Source organism: Pistacia vera, unplaced genomic scaffold (genome assembly GCF_008641045.1).
Source record: "Pistacia vera cultivar Batoury unplaced genomic scaffold, PisVer_v2 Contig1183, whole genome shotgun sequence".
Taxonomy (NCBI): domain Eukaryota; kingdom Viridiplantae; phylum Streptophyta; class Magnoliopsida; order Sapindales; family Anacardiaceae; genus Pistacia; species Pistacia vera.
The window spans coordinates 29,381-48,303 of record NW_022195230.1 but is presented as its reverse complement, the minus strand read 5'-3'; the positions used below and the strand labels follow the sequence as shown (position 1 = coordinate 48,303).

General features: G+C 35.0%; 1 protein-coding gene across 1 annotated transcript; it reads left to right on the top strand.

Annotated features, from left to right (window-relative positions):
• Positions 1-12,476: 12,476 nt before the first annotated feature.
• Positions 12,477-17,888, top strand: LOC116110825 (probable LRR receptor-like serine/threonine-protein kinase At5g10290). The gene is made up of 11 exons (XM_031397045.1): positions 12,477-12,488; positions 13,761-13,885; positions 14,432-14,564; positions 14,691-14,762; positions 15,753-15,896; positions 16,004-16,075; positions 16,229-16,294; positions 16,452-16,522; positions 16,635-16,769; positions 17,370-17,410; positions 17,628-17,888. Exons 2-11 carry the CDS (start codon positions 13,819-13,821, stop codon positions 17,886-17,888), a joined length of 1,062 nt encoding a protein of 353 aa, XP_031252905.1. The 5' UTR covers positions 12,477-12,488; positions 13,761-13,818.
• Positions 17,889-18,923: the final 1,035 nt, after the last annotated feature.

Here is an 18,923-nt window from a genome sequence, read left to right as displayed (position 1 = left end):
CATCAAGCTGCTGGGATTGAATTTTGTCATACAATATCGATCAAGAGTGAAAAATAAGGCTACCGACGCACTGTCGTGCAGGGAAGAAGAGGTGGAACTTAATGCCATGATCGTGGGTTGTTTTGCAGGTATGAAAGACTTAGAAGAGGCCACTCAGAAGAATGAGAAACTTTGTCACATTATTCAATAGCTTTTGATCAATCCAAATGGCCGACCTCTTTTCCAACTTGTGGGCCATCATTTACTCTATCATGGCAGGTTAGCAGTCCCTAGAACGTGCCCTCACATACAAAACCTTCTACATGAGTTTCATTCTTCACTTATGAGAGGGCATTCCCCTTTTTTTAGAACCTAAAAATGCATCGCATCGGCAATGTGGTATATTAAGAGGGGATGAGAAAGGATATCAAAAATTTTGTGGAAGCTTGCGCTGTTTGCCAAAAAAACAAATACGCAGCTTTGAACCTTGTGGGATTGTTGCAACCACTACCCATTCCAAATCAAATTTAGGAGGATATATCTATAGACTTCATTTCGGGGCTTCCTAAGGCTAGAGGGGTAGACACTATCCTGGTAGTAGTCGATCAACTCTCAAAATATTGCCATTTTGTCACCTTGCAGCATCCTTACATCGCTAAGGAAGTTGTGGAGGTATTTATCAAAGAGATAGTCCGCCTACATGGGTTTCCACAATCAATTGTTTCTGATCGAGACTGGATCTTTATGAGTTATTTTTTGGGCGAGTTATTTCGACAATCAAGGACACAACTCCACATGAGTTCTACCTATCATCCATAAAGGGACGGGCAAACAGAGGTGGTAAATCGTTGCTTAAAAACTTATCTTAGGTGCTTTGTCAATGGATAGCCGAAACAATGGCCAAAATGGATACCTTGGACAGAATTTTGGTTCAACACAACATTTAATGTATCAGCAGGTATATGTCCCTTTAAAGCCTTATATGGTCGTGATCCTCCAGCAGTACTAAAATACACAGAACATTCCTCCCGAGTTGATGAAGTCCACCGCCAACTCTAAGACCGCAACCACATTCTCCAAGAATTAAAAAACAACCCAATTCAAGCCCAAAATCGCATGAAAGTGTATGCTAATAAAAGGAGAAGAAAATTTGATTTTAAGGTGGGGGACTCATCATATTTGAAGCTTCAACCATACCGACTACGCTCTCTAGCAAGGTGCCATAATGAAAAGCTTAGCCCACGATTTTATGGTCCATTTGTAATAAAAAAAAAAAAAAAATCGGGGCAGCAACTTACCAATTAGATCACCCTCCCTCAGCTCACATACATGATGTTTTCCATGTGTCTCAATTGACGAAAGCCATTTTTCCAATTCCCAGCAGCCAGCCTCTTCCGAACAACCTCAATGAAGACTTAGTTTTGAATGTGGAACCGTAGACAGTTCTTAACAAACGAAGATTGCTAAATGGGCAGTAGGAAGTCCTCATCTAGTGGCAAGGACTGCCGGAATTTAAGAGTACTTGGGAGGACTTCTATACCCTCAATACCCAGTTCCCTTCTTTCCACCTTGAGGACAAGGTGTCTCTTCTTGGGGAGGGTAATGATAGATCAAATGTAATGCAGGTCTACAATAGGCAAGGGAAGCACAATAGAGGATCTCAAGCTAGGCTAGCAAAACAGTACATGACAGATGGCAACATGACAGAAGACAATCAGCATAAGGCAAATGACAATATAGGAGAGAGGGAGTATAGTATTCTGTTATTGGAATACTAGACAGATGGCAATATGGAAGAGGGGCAATACAATATTCTATTATGAATACTGAGGCATTACAAAAAGGGGCAAAACATCAAGGGAGGACAAGAGAAATTGGGAGGAAGCTGGCCATCGAAGCTCAGTAGTGTTTTTTACTTTTCGTTGAGTTTGTTTGAATGTTTTTGAATTTGTGATATCCAGTATGTAGTGAATTTGTTATCTAGGTTATTTTTGCAATTCCAAAAGTGTAATAGAAACATTGTGATATCAATCCAATATAACTTTCTGTTCTTGAATAGTTATGTATCATTTTTCTCTTCTTGACCGTTTCATTACATTGTTGGGATTGTTTAAGGATTGAGTTGGAAACAGAACCCTATCAAAAACCTAAACAAGACTAAGAACAACTATACATAACATCATTCCTACCTCATGACAAGCCTTGGATTAGTAAAACCCATGTTCTTCACATGTTGGTTTTGAAGATAGTCATAGGTAATCCCCAAATCTCTGCAAGTCTTCTATTGGCCATGGAAGATTTCATATTGTTGTGGTCCATGTCCCTATCTCTCACCATATTCCTAATGTGGTTGTGAATTGTCCAAGTATCCATAAAATTCCCTTTAAAAAATCTATTGTTCCTCTCCCTCCAAATGAAATAATAATGTGTTAAAATTGTGTTATCTCTTTATCGGTCCTCATCATGATTTCTCTTTTTAACCTTTATACTTTAAAGAAAAGCTAGAGAAATCTCATAGCTTCCAACGAAGTGTGTATGTCTCAATCAATAATCTTGGGATATCCAAACATGAAACATACACATACAAATTTCATTCTCAAGATAAAACCTTATTCTTGAGACACAATGTTGTGTTTCACCAACCACCATATGCACATATGTATAAATATATACAAGTATCTAAGATACAATGATCATGATCAAAATATGATAAATTAAATCATAAACAAATGCCATTAAGTCAACAAAACATACATCAAACTCCCACTTTTAAAGGCGAAGTTAGAAGGCTGCTGTTTTTGCTTGTACGTTTGGTGACCTTTGATTTAAAGAGTGATCCAATGGCTCTCAATGTGAAACCTGCCCAACCATATTAAAGCAGCCTTCTCTCACGTGGCAACTCAACAAAAAGCAATAGAATTCCTCTCTTTCTTATTTATGCGATTTTCTTCTCTGTTAGTGCTCTTTGTTCTTGCGTCTGAAACTTTCTTGATTGTTGTATTTTGGGTTGTGATCAAGGGATCACATATTGGGGGTTTTGTTTACTCTCGGGTTAGGAAGTGCTAGGTTGAGTATTTCCTTGTGATTAGTCTACAATTGTGTATCAAGAGAGTGGTGAGAGTGTTGTGAGATATGTAGAGAGGAGTTGAGCGTTATTTGTGTAAATTGAACAAAGGATAAATTTAGTGCAGAGAGCCCCTGAATTGTGGAGTTCAAAGTGGATATAGGTTATCCCTTAAAGGATAGTTGAACCACGGCAAAATTATTACTGTTGTGGTTTGTTTTTGTGATTGATTGTGTGTTTAGATTATTTTTTATGTGTAGATTGATTTACGTTAGATTATAACACCCACTAACCTAAAATATCAAAAGACCCTAAAATGCTTATGTTCTTTACATCGTTTTTAAAAACAACGAGTCTTAGTCCTTTGATCAGGGGGTTTGCAACCGTACCTTCTATGATTATGAACAACAATATTTTACAACTCACTAACTTTGTCAAAAGACATTTTAATGTCAATAAACTGGAAATATAACTATATTATCATCTGTTAAATGAAGCTCAAAACAGTGGCGTTTGAGGAATTGGAAGTTTTAATCTTGGCCTTTGCTTGTTAAAGAAATCCAACGACTGCCATTTGTCTAAGAAAGTCAAAGCTATAAAAGACATCAAAAATTCAAATTTGCATATCCTTTCCAGCTCTCTCTTTACGATAAAAAATAGTTCTCTACAAGAGTTTTGATTGAGTCTAATTTTCTTGTAATCAGTTTTGGATTTCTGTAATCTTGAGTTGAAGGTCAAGCTTCCTTCAAGGGTAGAGAATCTAGGTTATGATTTCTCTTGTGATTAAAGGTTACAGTTAGAATTTGGGGATTGATTGAGTGTGTAAAGATTTGAAGTTGATTTGTTCTTATAGTCTATAAATTTCTAATCTCTTAGTGTAAAGAGCCCCAAAAGTTCTTGGAGCTCAACGTGAATGTAGCTTATTCCCAATTTTGGAATAAGTGAACCACAGTAAAATCCTTGGTGTTCTTGATTGTGTGTTCTTGCTTCTTTGGTATGTGATTTAGATTCTGTCGAATGTGTTTGATGTTTGTTTTAGTAGCTTGAGTTCTGATTTTTAGAATAATAATGGCATCAAAGCAAGGTCTAGGGTTTCTTGAAATCTAGTGTTTGTTAATTTTGGGGCCTTTTTTGGTTTGTGAGTCTCAATTACAACCTAGGATTAGAAATTCCTAAAATCAACGTCTCAATCTCTTGAAAAGGGTCAAACATCGTTTTCAATTTCCAGGGTTTCTCTCTGTAAAATCCCAAATCAAACACTAAGTCTTTAGAATGACTACCACACGTGTTGAGATCACCCAATATGATGGGAAGATCAATTTTAATAGCTACAAGAAGAAAATAAAGGCATTACTATCTCACAATAAGGAAGCAATTGCACTGGAGAAGGACACAACAAAGTGGATAGAGGGAAAATTAAAGAAGAAAGCTAAGGTGGATGAGGAAGCCTACAACCTCATCATCATGAATCTTTTCGACAGCATCTTAAGGAAGGTAGATGGCTTTGAAACGCCTATCACACTCTGGGGTAAGCTTGAATCTCTTTATGCTTTGCAATCAGCACCTAATCTTGCATATCTTAAAGGTGTTTTTTTTTCTTACAAGATGGATAGTTCTAGGACAATTGATAAGAATCTTGATGAGTTCTTGAAAATGACCCTAGTGCTTAAGGGTACAAATCAAGAACTTGGTTATTCCAGTTTAGCCATGATATTATTAAATTTGCTAATTGAGGAATATCAGGTTGTAAAAAATGCATTACAATACACTGGAACTATCTCTAGTCTAGATTTAATAATCTCAAGATTAAAGGCTAGGGAACTAGAACTTAGGGTGCAAAAAAGGAGTGGTAACAATCTGTTTGTGAAGGGAAGAGGGGAGTCAAGCATGTCGGGTAGTAACACACAGTTTGAAAATGGCCCTAAGAATAAAAAGAAGGGTAAAAACAATCGCAAAGCAAAAGAGGAGACTAGAAAGTGTTTCTTTTGTAACAAAACAGGCCACTTAAAGAAAAATTGTTTTGCTTGGCTTAAGAAACAAAAGCAAGGAAATACAAAGGGCAACCTAGCATCCACTAAAACCAATATTGAAGAGTTAGAGGTCCCCACTATCTCTAAATCAGATAATATAAAGGAATGGGTACTAGATTCAAGTTGCTCTTTCTACATGAGTTCTAATAAAAACTGGTTCCAAGACTTAGAGGCTAATGAACTAGAAACTATGTTTATGAGAAACAATAATGCTTGCAAAGTCCAGAGAATTGGTAGTATAACCTTAAGGCTTGAAAATGGAAAAAACATTAAATTGACTAAGGTTAGATACATTCCAGAATTAAAAGGAAATTGATCTCTCTAGGAACACTAGATGAGTCTGGGTGCTGTTATAAAGCTAAGAATAGGTGCCTAAATGTCTATAGGAATAACAACATAGTCCTCAAGGGAGTGAAAAGAAATGGACTGTACAGTTGTGTGGGAACCATGATTCTGAATGTTATAATACTACTTTTTTTCTACTAACTTGACTGTTACAGAGAAGTGGCACCTTAGGATGGGCCACATGAGTCAGAAGGGCATGGACATCCTAAGCAAAGAAGGGATGTTTGGTAAGAACTCCATTGAAACTCTTAACTTCTGTGAAACATGTGCAATGGGTAAGCAACATAGATTGAGTTTCCAAAAGGGAACTCACCTTGCTGAAAATTGTTTAGATTACTTGCTTGCTGATTTGTGGGGGCCTGAAAGGGTAACATCACATAGGGGCAGTAGTTATTTCCTTTCTATAGTTAATGACTATAGTAGGAAAGTGTGGGTTTACTTGCTTAGGACTAAGGATGAGGCTTTAGGCAAGTTTAAGAGCTGGAAACTATTGGTAGAGAACCAAATTGACTGAAAGGTCAAAGCCCTTAGGATTGATAATGGGTTAGAATTCTGCAATTTAAAGTTTGATAACTATTGTAGTAACCAGGGTATTCTGAGACACAGAACAGTTAGGAAAACTCCTCAGCAAAATGGAGTTGCTGAGAGGATGAATAGAACCTTATTAGAAAAGGTTAGATGTTTCTTTTTTGTTGTTTACATTTGGCCTACCTAAAACCTTTTGGGGGGAAGCCTTAAACACTGCTGCATACTTAGTCAATAGGAGTCCCTCAAGTGCCATAAAATTTATGTGCCCTAAAGAAAAGTGGTCAAACAGGAAACCCAACTTAGGTCACTTAAGGGCTTTTGGATGTGTAGCATATGGTCACACCACTGATGGAAAATTAGACCCAAGATCGATGAGGTGTGTGTTTCTAGGTTATCAAGAGGGAACCAAGGGGTATAAGCTATGGGAGAGGAGTGCACCTGGAGTGAGGATTATAATTAGTAGGGATGTAATATTCAATGAGAATCTTTTTCCTTGCAAATCTGTTGATAATGGTGCAGGTACCTCATGCAGTAACCCTATAAGTCAAGAACCACCTGAGAATGTTCAAATTGAGGTGAAGCCTTTAATAACCCAACTTGAACAGGAAGATCCAGGAACTGAAATCGTCGCACCAGATCTAAATCTTGACTATGAAGAGGAACATGTTGAAAATCCTGAGGTTTCTCAACATGATTCACTAGCCTAATACCAATTGGCCTGAGACAGAACTAGAAGAGAGATAAGACCATTAGCAAGGTTCTCTTATGCTGAGCTCATATACACAACCTTAGTGGTTGGGGCTGAATTGCAAAGGGTAGAACCTGTACCTATGAAGAGGCAATCAGATCCAAGGACAGAGCAAATGGCAGACTGCAATAGAGGAGGAAATGTACTCCCTGAAGGTAAATGGAACTTGGTCATTGGTTCCAAATCCCAAAGACCAGAAACTAATTGAGTGTCGATGGTTATTCAAGGTAAAAAAAGGTATATCTCTCTCTAATCCTACTAGATATAAGGCAAGATTGGTAGCCAAAGCTACACACAAAGGGAAGGAATAGATTTTAATGAAATATTTTCTCCTATTATGAAATATAAGACCATAAGACTTATGTTGTTTATTGTTGCATGCCATGATTTAGAAGTAGAACAACTTGATGTTAAAACTGCGTCTTTACATGGAAATTTAGAAGAAAAAATCTACATGAGGCAGCCTATTGGTTTTGTAGATAAAAGACTTCCAAATCATGTTTGTTTGCTACACAAGTCCTTGTATGGTTTAAAACAATCCCTTAGGCAATAGTACAAAAGATTTGATACTTTTATCATGAGTATTGGTTTTAATAGGAGTCAATATGATAATTGTTTCTATTATACCTTGAATGATAACATGCCTTTGTATCTTCTTTTGTATGTGGATGATATGCTTCTCATTAGCAAGTCTAAGTCTCAAATAGATGAAGTAAAGAAAAAACTCAATTCTGAGTTTGATATGAAGGACTTAGGGTGTGCTAAAAGGATTTTAGGGATGGTTATATCCAGAAACAGAAAGTGTAATGAGCTGAAAATACATCAAAGTGCTTATTTGCAAAAACTGGTTTCTAAATTTGGTATGGTTGAGTCTAAGAGTGCAAATCTGCCTTTAGCTGGTCATTTTATGTTGAGTAAGTCTCAATGTCCTAAATCTGATTCTGATTTGTTAAAAATGGAAAATGTTCCCTATGCTAATGTAATAGGATCAGTCATGTATGTTATGATAAGCACAAGACTTGACCTTGCTTTTGCCATCTCATTACTCAGTAGGTTCATGTCTAACCCAAGGTTAGAACATTGGTCTGCCCTAAAATGGTTGCTGAAATATATAAATTGCACAACTCATGTTGGTTTAGAATATTCCAAAAGATGTGAGTCACTTGATCTTGTGGGTTTTGTAGACTCTGATTTTGTAGGTGACAAGGATTCAAGGAAGTCAACTACTTCCTATTTCTTCACTTTGGCTGGAAATTGTGTGAGTTGGAAGTCCCAACTCCAACCTATTGTGGCATTGTCTTCGACAGAAGTTGAATATGTGGCATCGGCAGAAGTATTCAAGGAAACATTGTGGCTGCAAGGACTTCTAACGAAGGTGAAATTGATAGATGGGGCAGTGACTGTATTTTGTGACAATCAGAGTGGAATACATCTAAGTAAAAATCCAGTCGACCTTGAAAGGACCAAGCACATGGATGTGAGGTTTCATTTTGTCAGGGATTTAGTGGCGCAAAAAGTGATAAATTTGAAGAAGATAGCAACAGAGGATAATCCAGTAGATATGGGGACAAAGGTGGTGACACCTGCCAAGTTCAAGCATTGCTTGAACATGTTGTTTGTAAATTAGAGCAGCAACTGAGCTATGAAGAGAACTTGGATGGGTTAGCTGCACTGATGAGGTTTTGAAGTTGGTGAGTTTTGAGCTTCAAGGTAGAGATTGTTAAATGAAGCTCAAAACAGTGGCATTTGAGGAATTAGAAGTTTTAATCTTGGCCTTTGCTTGTTAAAGAAATCCAACAGTTGTCATTTGTCCAAGAAAGTCAAAGCTATAAAAGACATAAAAAATTCAGATTTGCATATCCTTTCCAGCTCTCTCTTTACAATCAAAAATAGTTCTCTATAGGGGTTTCGATTGAGTCTAATTTTCTTGTAATCAGTTTTGAATTTCTGTAATCTTGAGTTGAAGGTCGAGCTTCATTCAAGGGTAGAGAATCTAGGTTGTGATTTCTCTTGTGATTAAAGGTTACAGTTAGAATTTGGGGATTGATTGAGTGTGTAAGGATTTGGAGTTGATTTGTTCTTGTAATCTGTAAATTTCTAATCTCTTAGTGCAGAGAGCCCCAAAAGTTCTTGGAGCTCAACGTGGATGTAGCTTATTCCCAATTTTGGAATAAGTGAAACACGGTAAAATCCTTGTGTTCTTGATTGTGTGTTCTTGCTTCTTTGGTGTGTGATTTAGATTCTTTGGAATGTGTTTGATGTTTGTTTTGGTAGATTGAGTTCTGATTTTTAGAATAACATCATCCTTAGAAAAGAAAATTGTAATCAAAATAATTTAGAGTTCAAACAGAGAAAAGCAATCCATAGCTTTAAATTGAATTTTAATAATCGAATTACTAATAGAGTTGCCTTACAACAAACATATCACATACTCAGGTTGCATAAGAGATAAAAATTTGCAAAGTTGCAAATATCTCATTAACACTTACCTTCATGAATATGTAACATAAAGTAAACTTCAGATTATCAAGATAATATATAACTTGAATTAAGATGCATCTACATACCAATAACTTCTAAAGGTCAATCACTTACATATCAGTATTAGACCTCGGCAAGCAACAGTAAATATTTCTCACTACTAGTGTTTGATGACACATTCTATGTATGCATAAAATCACTAAACATTCAAGTATGCTAATGACAACAACAATACTTGAGTGTACATACATGCACCAATCTGTTAAATACAAAACACAAATAGAACATTTTATTCGAGAACGCTCATTATACATTTTGAGGAATAATAATTTCTTCAAGTTTATAAACTAAACTGTATGGGAAGATATATATGGTAAAATGAACAATAAATGGACTACTAGAGCAATTATCACTCAGAGCCATTCCAACTGATATAACCTCTAAAGAATATATTCATGTGTTTATTTATTTATTTAATAGACATGCCCATAAATTTACTATAATCATATTCTAGGGCAAACTCAATATCTTGCCTCCATCTCTTAAAATTGCTGATTGTGGTATTATTATTGTTTATAGTAATGGAGACTATTTCAAATTTGTAGGTGGCCCTTGACTAACTAATAATTAATTTCCATAAGTTTATTACAACTTATGCTTTTGATAAGTTGGCAATTATCTCTTTCTCCCTTTTGTGGATTTTTTTTCCATATTATTATAAAATCTGTCATTACTATAAATATAAATTATAATTCATGTTAGGATTCGTATATAAATGTAGTTAAGTATATATATAGAACTAAATAAATAGACATATTCAACTTTTTATTTGAAATAGTATTCCATATGTATTTATATATTTTTTAATTTCTATTGTTCTTATCTTCTGCCTAAGTGATAATGTTTATTGTAATTAATTTATGATGAAAGATTTTCATACTTTTTGTTTGACTTGTGTGTGTTAAAAGACAGAAAAATTTGAAGTATAAGAAGTGTTCACTTACAAAGTTAAAAGTAGGGGTGATCATAAAATTTGAGTAGAATTGGAACCGCTGGTCGATTCATGTTCCCTAATAGGTGGAATCGGCACTGTGCGGGTCCGATTTTGGTTCCACCAGTGTTTGGAACTGGAATCGGACTCAAAACCAAGATCCAGGTATCCGGGTGAGAATCAGGGTTTGAATGATATTTCATAAAATTGTGGGGGTAGTATGTAAAATTTCTAGGTCGAGAGTTTTATCTGATTATGGAAAGAAAATAACACTTTAAATGAAACCCAATAGCATATCATCAAATACCTGAATCTAATAATTGAATTATACACATATTTGACAAGAATAGAACAATTAATAGAGGTAAACAATAAATTTACCATTAACATAATCAAATAATTGAGCTAATTAAATTTAAGTTGGAAAAAGTGAAAATTGAATTTGATTTTGAGTACAACATGATTATAGGATTAACCCATTACACATTGTATAAATAAGATCCAATTACTGAGTGGGATCTCATAAATTGATGATAACTATAATCTACTTTATCTAATAATATAGATTTAAACATATGTTGCTTATTGATGCTTGATTTTGATAACAACGACCTTGCACGTGTAATATATTAAGAAAGTCTTAGAAATTACATGTGATTAATTAGGGGATTTGGTCAAAGGTCACACTAACATGCAAAGACTTAATATAAAAGAGACAATGAGAATTTTTATAGTGGTTTGAATGCTTAAAGCGATTCCTACATCCACTGTTTTCTTTTTATATGAGTGTTCTTGGTGATTAACCAATTTACAAGATGTCACGAACAGTGAGCAAAATTACAAGAGCTTCGTATTCAGAGAGAATATTAAGCCAATCTTTTTCCCGTAGGTTGTCTTTGCTATTTGTTTTATTGATTTTAGAGAGTCTGGTCTCGATTTTGTGAGAGAGAGTCCTCCATTTATAGCTATTGAGTTCAAGATAATAATTACAAGTCTGTAAGTGAGTAGGTGTCGTGCAAGTCCTTCCTTGTGTTCTATTGACTGATAATTTAGGAAATATCCTTAAATTATATGGGGCTTGAACAGGTGTGCGAACTAAATTCATTCATAGAAAAAACTTGAAGTAGCTGGGTTGATGACAACTATATTTTTCCTATCTTGGGGCAACGTGACAGATTCTAGGCAATGCAAAGCGTTCTTGAACTATGATTGGTGCTCGCTAATGTAACCTTATTTTAACCCTGATTTTTTAAGCATGGCAGCTCAATACATAAAAATTCAAATTCTTGATAAAATTGAACTCAAATTTAGTAACAGCTATTTGAAACTAGTTATACAATAACATGAATGTTTCTTTGTATTTATTTTGTATGTATATTATAAAAGAGTAATACTACATCAAGAACCCTTTCTCACAAACTTTCTCTTATAACCGTAACGTGGTAACTCGCAATTAGTCAGTTTACAATTAATTAGTGAGACCTGTTATAAATTTATAAGTTACTACTTAGAATTGTGAAAGAAATATGTTCGTGTAAGTGTAAGATTATTCATTACAAAAATAGCCACAAAGTACTTCTACGAACAGTGCAAGTATAGAAAAAAAAAAAGAAATCATTTACGCCTTCAACTTTTCGAGTGCTTCCAACGAATTTCCTCCTAGATTTCAATTATTTATTGCTCTCCAGAACTAATTTGAACCCACGGAGACAGGAGGAGCTTCGTCGAAATTCATGATTTGACAATTATGTGCTGAGTCTTTCTCGTGTAATATATAATTCATAATGTCTAATGTTATATAAATATAACTGAAATTTCCAGTACAGTTTACAAATTGACTTAACAAGAAAGGGATTAGAGAAAAATAAAAAAGGAACTAAACAAATAATATAACAGTGACATTGAATATCCCATCTCCCCTTTAGAATTTTGCTGTTAAGAATTATTTTCACTTGCTTCAACAGGACTCCAAGTCTGTGAGGATGGGGCGGGACAACAGAAGTCAAAGTACTCCTGTTTTTCCTATCGCCGTTCTGAAAGGAAAGAAGAGGCTTGACCGATAAGGGTCAAAACCTTCGGTTACTCATTCCTATGTCTTACGTATGGCTTTTGGGTGTTAGAAAAACTGAAAAAGATAAAAACTGCTTTACATTACTCTGATTCCTTTACTCTTAACTAATCCTCTTTTAAAATGAAAACCTCTTTTCTTTCTGCTCCAGTCTGACTCCTTTGAAAAACGTACTGCTTTTACGTTTTCAATTCTTTGATATTTTTTCTTCTCATTTCGATTTGTTACTCAGCAACTCCTGTTCAAGCCTCAAGGTATGATCATGTTTCTGGGATTTCTTTGGTTTGAATTTTTGCTTCTAAAGTTCTAAGCTTTATCTGGGTTTATTTGAAATTGTGGAAAAATATTGAAATTTTGATTTTTGGTCAATACCCCATAAAGCAAATTCAAAATTTTCTCGGTATTTTCTCGGCTTGTGTTGTGTTAGTTCATGTGTAATGTTATGTGTTCTCAATTCTGGTTATTGCTAACCACCGCTTGTGGCTTGATGGAGTGAAAGATGGATTGATGAGTTAAAAGACCAAGGGGTCTGGGTTTAAGTTGTAGCAAGGGCAAGGGGTGGCCACTGTTTACCATACCCAAAAAAAAAAAAAAAAAAAACATATTCTGGTTACAGCTCTGAGGACCTATTTGTCTTTATATATTCATTTTTATATGTCCATGTTTATGTATGTATCCATGGCTCATAAATAACTGATATTGCAAGGACCACTCCTAATTTTGTTGAGATAATTTTTAATGGCAATTTCAGTATGCTTGGAGTGGTCAATTTCAATGTTGAAAAACAAAGTTAGAAAAACTGTTGGAGTTGTCGACTACTTTAGCATTAATAGGAATTCTTGTAAAACTAGGTTTAATCTCTTAAACCTAGTATATAAACATCCTTTTCTCTTGTTATGGGTGTGAGAACAATTCATTCATTGTAAACGAGAGAAGTGAGGCATATTGCAATAATATTGACTCAGCTGGACGTAGCCTACATTGGGTGAACCAGGGTAAATCGCGCGTATTACATTCTTTGTTTACTGTTTGTTTTGTTTAACTATTATTATTTTGTTCCTGTTGCTTCTCTATTTCGTTCAAAAACATGGTAATTTAGCCTGGGTTTTGGGTCAAATATCTTATCAATTACACTAATCATTGTTTTAGATAATTTTCTTGAGGTTGCCTTGCAACCGTAATCTGATTGACTAAGGGTATATGATTCTCTGGATGTCCCAAAATGATATACAGATCACTGAACACTGTCGAACTCTTGTTGCCGAGTCAAGACTATAAAAGAAAACCTTCACGAATTAGTACTATTCAGATGATGTTTATTCACGTTCTTAACTGACAACGGCACAAGGCCAAACATTTATTAATGTGTCCAGAGGCATGTGCTGCTTGACTTTCATGTTCCTTGATTTACACAATTGTGTGAGAAATATTGGTCTTTTTTTTCTTTAAACTTTATCATTGTGCATTTTATATGTCGATTCTGAAGTTTATACTATGATGTTTCCGTCAAAATGGATCTCGCTCAGGTTTTTGCTGCAGATCACATGCTTTGCTGTATTGCTCAAGGGGTTGATATTGTTGAAGATGGAACTGGTCCTTGCTGTTCTAATATTGGCTTGCTTGCATTCTACTGTACAATCTGATTATCAAGGTATGACACATTCCTTATTTGATCTTTTTGTATGTACGCAGCATATAGATAACTTCGGAATTAGATAACTTCTGAATATAGGGTAATCTGGAAGTGAACTGTCCAGTTTATAATGGTCATCTGGAGTCAAAGTTTGTTGCAAGCCAATTGTAGCCAAGCTAAGCAGAGCTAAATTTCTATCATTCACTTCTTTGGTTGTTAAGCTAAAAGTTATTCTATTAGTTTAGTGAACTCTATAGCAATGAGTAATTTAGAACAGTGGAAGAACTTTTGTTGTCTCAGATTGAATGGAAACAGAAAAAAAGAAACCAGTTTAGATGCAAAGAGAGATATGACTTTCAGGTAATAAAGTCAAATTGAAATGTTGATTAAGGTAAATCTTTGCTGATTCAGTAGGCAGTTATCAGTTCCTAATGAGATGAGATTTTGATCGATCATTTTCTTTTATGTTTGATTTTATTAGCCTCGTGAAAATTTTTGGTACTTATATATTGTTGTTGGGTTAGCTGTTCATTTGGTGGTGAATATTCCTATATTCTGTTTCAGGAGATGCACTATACGCTTTGAAGAATTCATTGCATGTTCCAAGCACTCTGCTGACTGATTGGAATCAAAACCAAGTTAATCCATGCACTTGGTCCAATGTCATCTCTGATAATAGTAACAATGTTGTCTCTGTGCGAGTTATTCTTAGATTAAGTTTGAACTTCCTTTTTTTTTTATTTATTTTTTTAAATTATAGTGCTTAGATAGCACACTATGCCAGTATAAATTACTTGTTCGTAGATTATGTACTCTTTTGCAGGAGATTGTCAACCATGAACTTTTCTGGAACCTTGTCCCCCAGAATAGGAGTTCTGAGGAATCTAAAAGAACTGTATGTATGGAGTGTATTGCTGTAATCAATGTAATTCGTTACAGTATTTTCTGTACCTTTTTAATCTATTTTCCTGAGGTGACAATTCTCATTTTCTAAATAATGAATTCTAGGGGTACGTATCAGCAGTGGTGAAAATCCCTTATCCATATTGTCTATGCAGTCCTTATGCAATTTTATAATGATCTTGGCATTCCTTTTTTCTTCTCCATTTTATCTATTCTTAGAATGACATGCAGGATTCCATTGGGTTCAGAACACATGCACAGCAGTCTGGTATTTTATTAGGATAAGGGAAACCTGGTATCTCTAATTGTGCCATTTGAGTCATAAAAACTAATCTTCTGTGTCTTTGGTTGCTGATTTTGCCATTATGATTTGCTTAGGTTTGAAAAAAAGTTCCAAGACTAATTGTTTTTGCATGAATTAAGGAAGACAGTTCACTTTTGAGCTTCCTGAATTTTTATAGGCTTACATTTTCTTTATTGGAGGCATTTATTTCAATTTGAACCAAGGGAAGAAAAAAAAGATCTTCTGACTTCTGGATTTTTATTTCGTTCATATATGTCATAGGGGTGATAGATATTGTAGTTTAAAGTCAGAAATCTGAGAGGAATTTGACTGAAGATTAACTTCCGTTTTTTGGGCAAAATGTTGTCTGTATCTAGATCACTCATGGTTTTGTGGATATAATTTGTTTTAGGAGCATTTTTTATGCTTTTCCAAATAATATTATCAAGGAAAATGATGATCTTTGCTCTCTTTATTAAATTTATCCTTATTTTTTGTATGCACTTTAAAACTCTTTCTCTCTCTCTTGTCACATGGATACAGACACGTGCTAATTACAACAACAAGACACAAGTTGCCAGCTTTTACGTAGTTCATAGTAGATTTATAATATTGTAATGGTCATTGACTTGTTCCAGTATATGGATATGTATACATGCAAGATGTTTCTAATATATATAAGATGCACTTTTCATGCAGTACGTTGAAAGGAAATAACATAAATGGTGAAATACCTGAAGAGTTTGGAAATCTTTCAAATTTAAACAGCCTGGACTTGGAAAATAATCATTTAACTGGTCAAATACCATCTTCACTTGGTAATCTAAAAGAGCTTCAGTTCTTGTAAGTTATTCCATCTGTACTTTTTTTTTCCTTGAGGTGTATTATATATCTTTATGTTTTTCATACATTTCTCATAAAACCTTGGTATGTTTTTGACATGTAATCAGAACTTTGAGTCAAAATAACCTCAATCGCTCTATTCCTGAGTCACTTGCAGATCTTCCAAACTTGATCAATATGTAAGTGATTCCCGAAATTAACTGATGCCTGCATGAAGTATAAATAAATTCTCTCTCCCCCACATTTCTGGACCTTGGAGTTACTTTATGTGGGCTTGTGTTTGTCAACATCTTTCTAAGTTTTTGATTGCATAGATGAACTTCTTTTTGCAGTCAGCTTGATTCCAATAATCTCAGCGGCCAAATTCCTGCACTTTTATTCCAAATTCCTAAGTACAAGTATGGACCACACTTATTTGTATTATTTTAATTCCTAATAACTTGGTCATAATATAAGATACTGTGTACTTTTCACTTAGTTGATATGCTTGTATTTAGTCTTTCTATCTCACTCTTTGTCATCAACACTAAACTTGATTGTGTTGGCTTATATTAGTTTCACGGGAAACCATTTGAATTGTGATAAAAATCTACCCCACCCTTGTGAATCTAGGAGTAACGATTCAGGTAATTTGGTTTGATGTTAGTTTGGTTCCTAATGTGAGAGATGTTTTCTTAAAATAGAGCTGTTAAATTTTTTTGACCAGCTAGTTGCTTAGGTAATTCCCTATTCTGACAGGGGCTTCAAAGAAGCCAACTATCAGAATTATAGTTGGGATTTTTGGAGTTGTTCTTCTTTTTGGAGTGTTTCTGTTTTTCTGGTGCAAGGCTAAACATAAAGGCTACAGGCGTGAAGTATTTGTAGATGCTGCAGGTTTGTGTTAATTTTCAGTTTACTAGAAACTAGTTTTTATATATATATGTATATAGTTTCTATAGCTTCTCTTTTCAGTATTTAGCTTAAATTTTTGGAGCATATATGCATGGTTTAAACAATATTCTCATTAGGATGGTGATAATTTGTTAGTGTAGAATTATTAATATTAGTGTGTGGTTATGAAATTTTGTGAGCCCTAAATGCAATTGTTTCAACATATGTATAGTGCTTTACTTTCTTGAAGATGTTTCTTACAAACTTGTGTAACTACTTGTACATCAGTATTTTCTCTTGCTACGTGGAATTCCCAACTTCAAGTGTTTTTTGTTGGAGCAAATGCCTTTTCCACTTCTTTGGCAAGGAACTTTGGCCATAAAATATTCAAGTGACATTTTTGTTTTTTGGTGTCTTAAGAAACCTTATGAGGATAAAATGCTTCCATCACGTTCTCATGTCATCTCATATGTACTCTGATGTGCCGAAGTCGATGTTGCTTCAAATTTAGTGTTGATAGGAAAATAATCTTTATTGTATGAGGAACTTTACATGCATCCTCATGCTGGAATTAAGTTAAATTGGGCTTCATTTGTAATGTAGTTGCTACATCCAAGTCTCATCTTACATTCTTTGATGTTGGAGTATGGATGTATTTGTTCTTGTCATTTTCAGTTTTAAGATAAATTGTTCTTGGAAGAGATGAAATTTATTGGAAATTTGACAGCATTTCACTTCTGAAATTTTGCATTTGATGCATCGAAGATTGAAGCTAGATAATTTGGTTTGCTCATAATTTCCAAGTTTTATACTAATCAGTTCCTATGACTGCAACAATCTGTGTTAATTTGTCTTCAAAAGGTCAGGAAGTTCGAGACAGAGAAGAGACTGGATGCTATTATAGATCCCAACCTTAATAGAAGTTACAACTTCCAAGAGGTGGAGATTATGATTCAAATTGCGTGGCTCTGTACACAACAATTACCTGAGGCCCGTCCAGCAATGTCAGAGGTTGTATGCATGCTGGAAGGAGAGGGGCTGGCTGAGAGATGGGAAGAGTGGCAGCACGTTGAAGTTACTTGCGGGCAAGAGTACGAGAGACTGCAAAGAGGATTTGACTAGGTGATAGATTCCATAAACAGCCAGGAAGCAATTGAATTATAGGTGGAAGATGAGGTAACAGATTCGATTTGGTGTGATAAGCATGACAAGCATTTAACCTTCTGTTACATTAGGCTAGCTTGATATTTCCTTCAGTTGACATAATTCTAATGCCAAAAGCAATGGTGTGGAAAGAAAAGGGGGGAAAAAAAGGAAACATGCCTTCATATTTTTGTATACGATATGTTCGTAATAGCTCTATAGCTCTTCCCTTTTGTGGCTGGTGTAATTTTAATTTTGGTTAAATTTTGCAGCCATCAGCCAACTAAATGAAAGGGAAGAGCTCTTATTCTGTATAAGTAAGTTTTTTTTAGTGATATTGGAGATCTGCTGGGTTGACACCATTCTGATATTTTTAGCTTGTGCTCTTCACAAGGACATAGGAAAGACAACTTCTGGTTTTCACTCATGTCTAAATTATGCAGAAAAGCTACAGTTTTTATGTGTCTATGGCTGTGATACTAATGGATGCAACTGCTTTAACCTGCCATTCTTCCATTTGCTCCACCATCCCCCTGACATCATCTTTGCATGGAATTTGCTTTGCCAAAAGATACTCTGGTGTCTTCTCCATGTCTCTATGCTCCATTTCTTCAAGGTTGATGCCACACTTGATACAATCAACACCTGCCATTGCCAAGCTTCTATTGACATGGCTTCTTCGGCTCGAAATCTAACCTTAATAACTTGCACAATGCTTTTTAGCAGTATTGTTATATCTTTCTGTGACTAGAGCCACTTGTACTTCACTTTCACTTTTCCATGCACTTCATTAAATCACAATCAAAGATAATTGATTAAAGATAGAAGTTGTTAGTGGGTAATTGGCCTATAAAAAACCAATCGCTATGCAATGAATGTGTACTTACTAGTAATTAATTATATCTATGTTTTAAAGCCTAGTTTGGCCTAGTCGGTTGAACTAGGACCCAAAGCCTTCACCGGGTCGGGTTACTAATTTTTCTGTTTACTAAAAACCTTAGAAATTAGGATATC

Coding starts and splice junctions, on each gene's coding strand:
- LOC116110825 (XM_031397045.1), top strand. CDS start 13,819: ATGGAACTGGTCCTTGCTGTTCTAATATTGGCTTGCTTGCATTCTACT. Junction 16,076..16,228: donor CTTCCAAACTTGATCAATAT/GTAAGTGATTCC, acceptor TTCTTTTTGCAG/TCAGCTTGATTCCAATAATC. Junction 16,770..17,369: donor AGTATTTGTAGATGCTGCAG/GTTTGTGTTAAT, acceptor TTTGTAATGTAG/TTGCTACATCCAAGTCTCAT.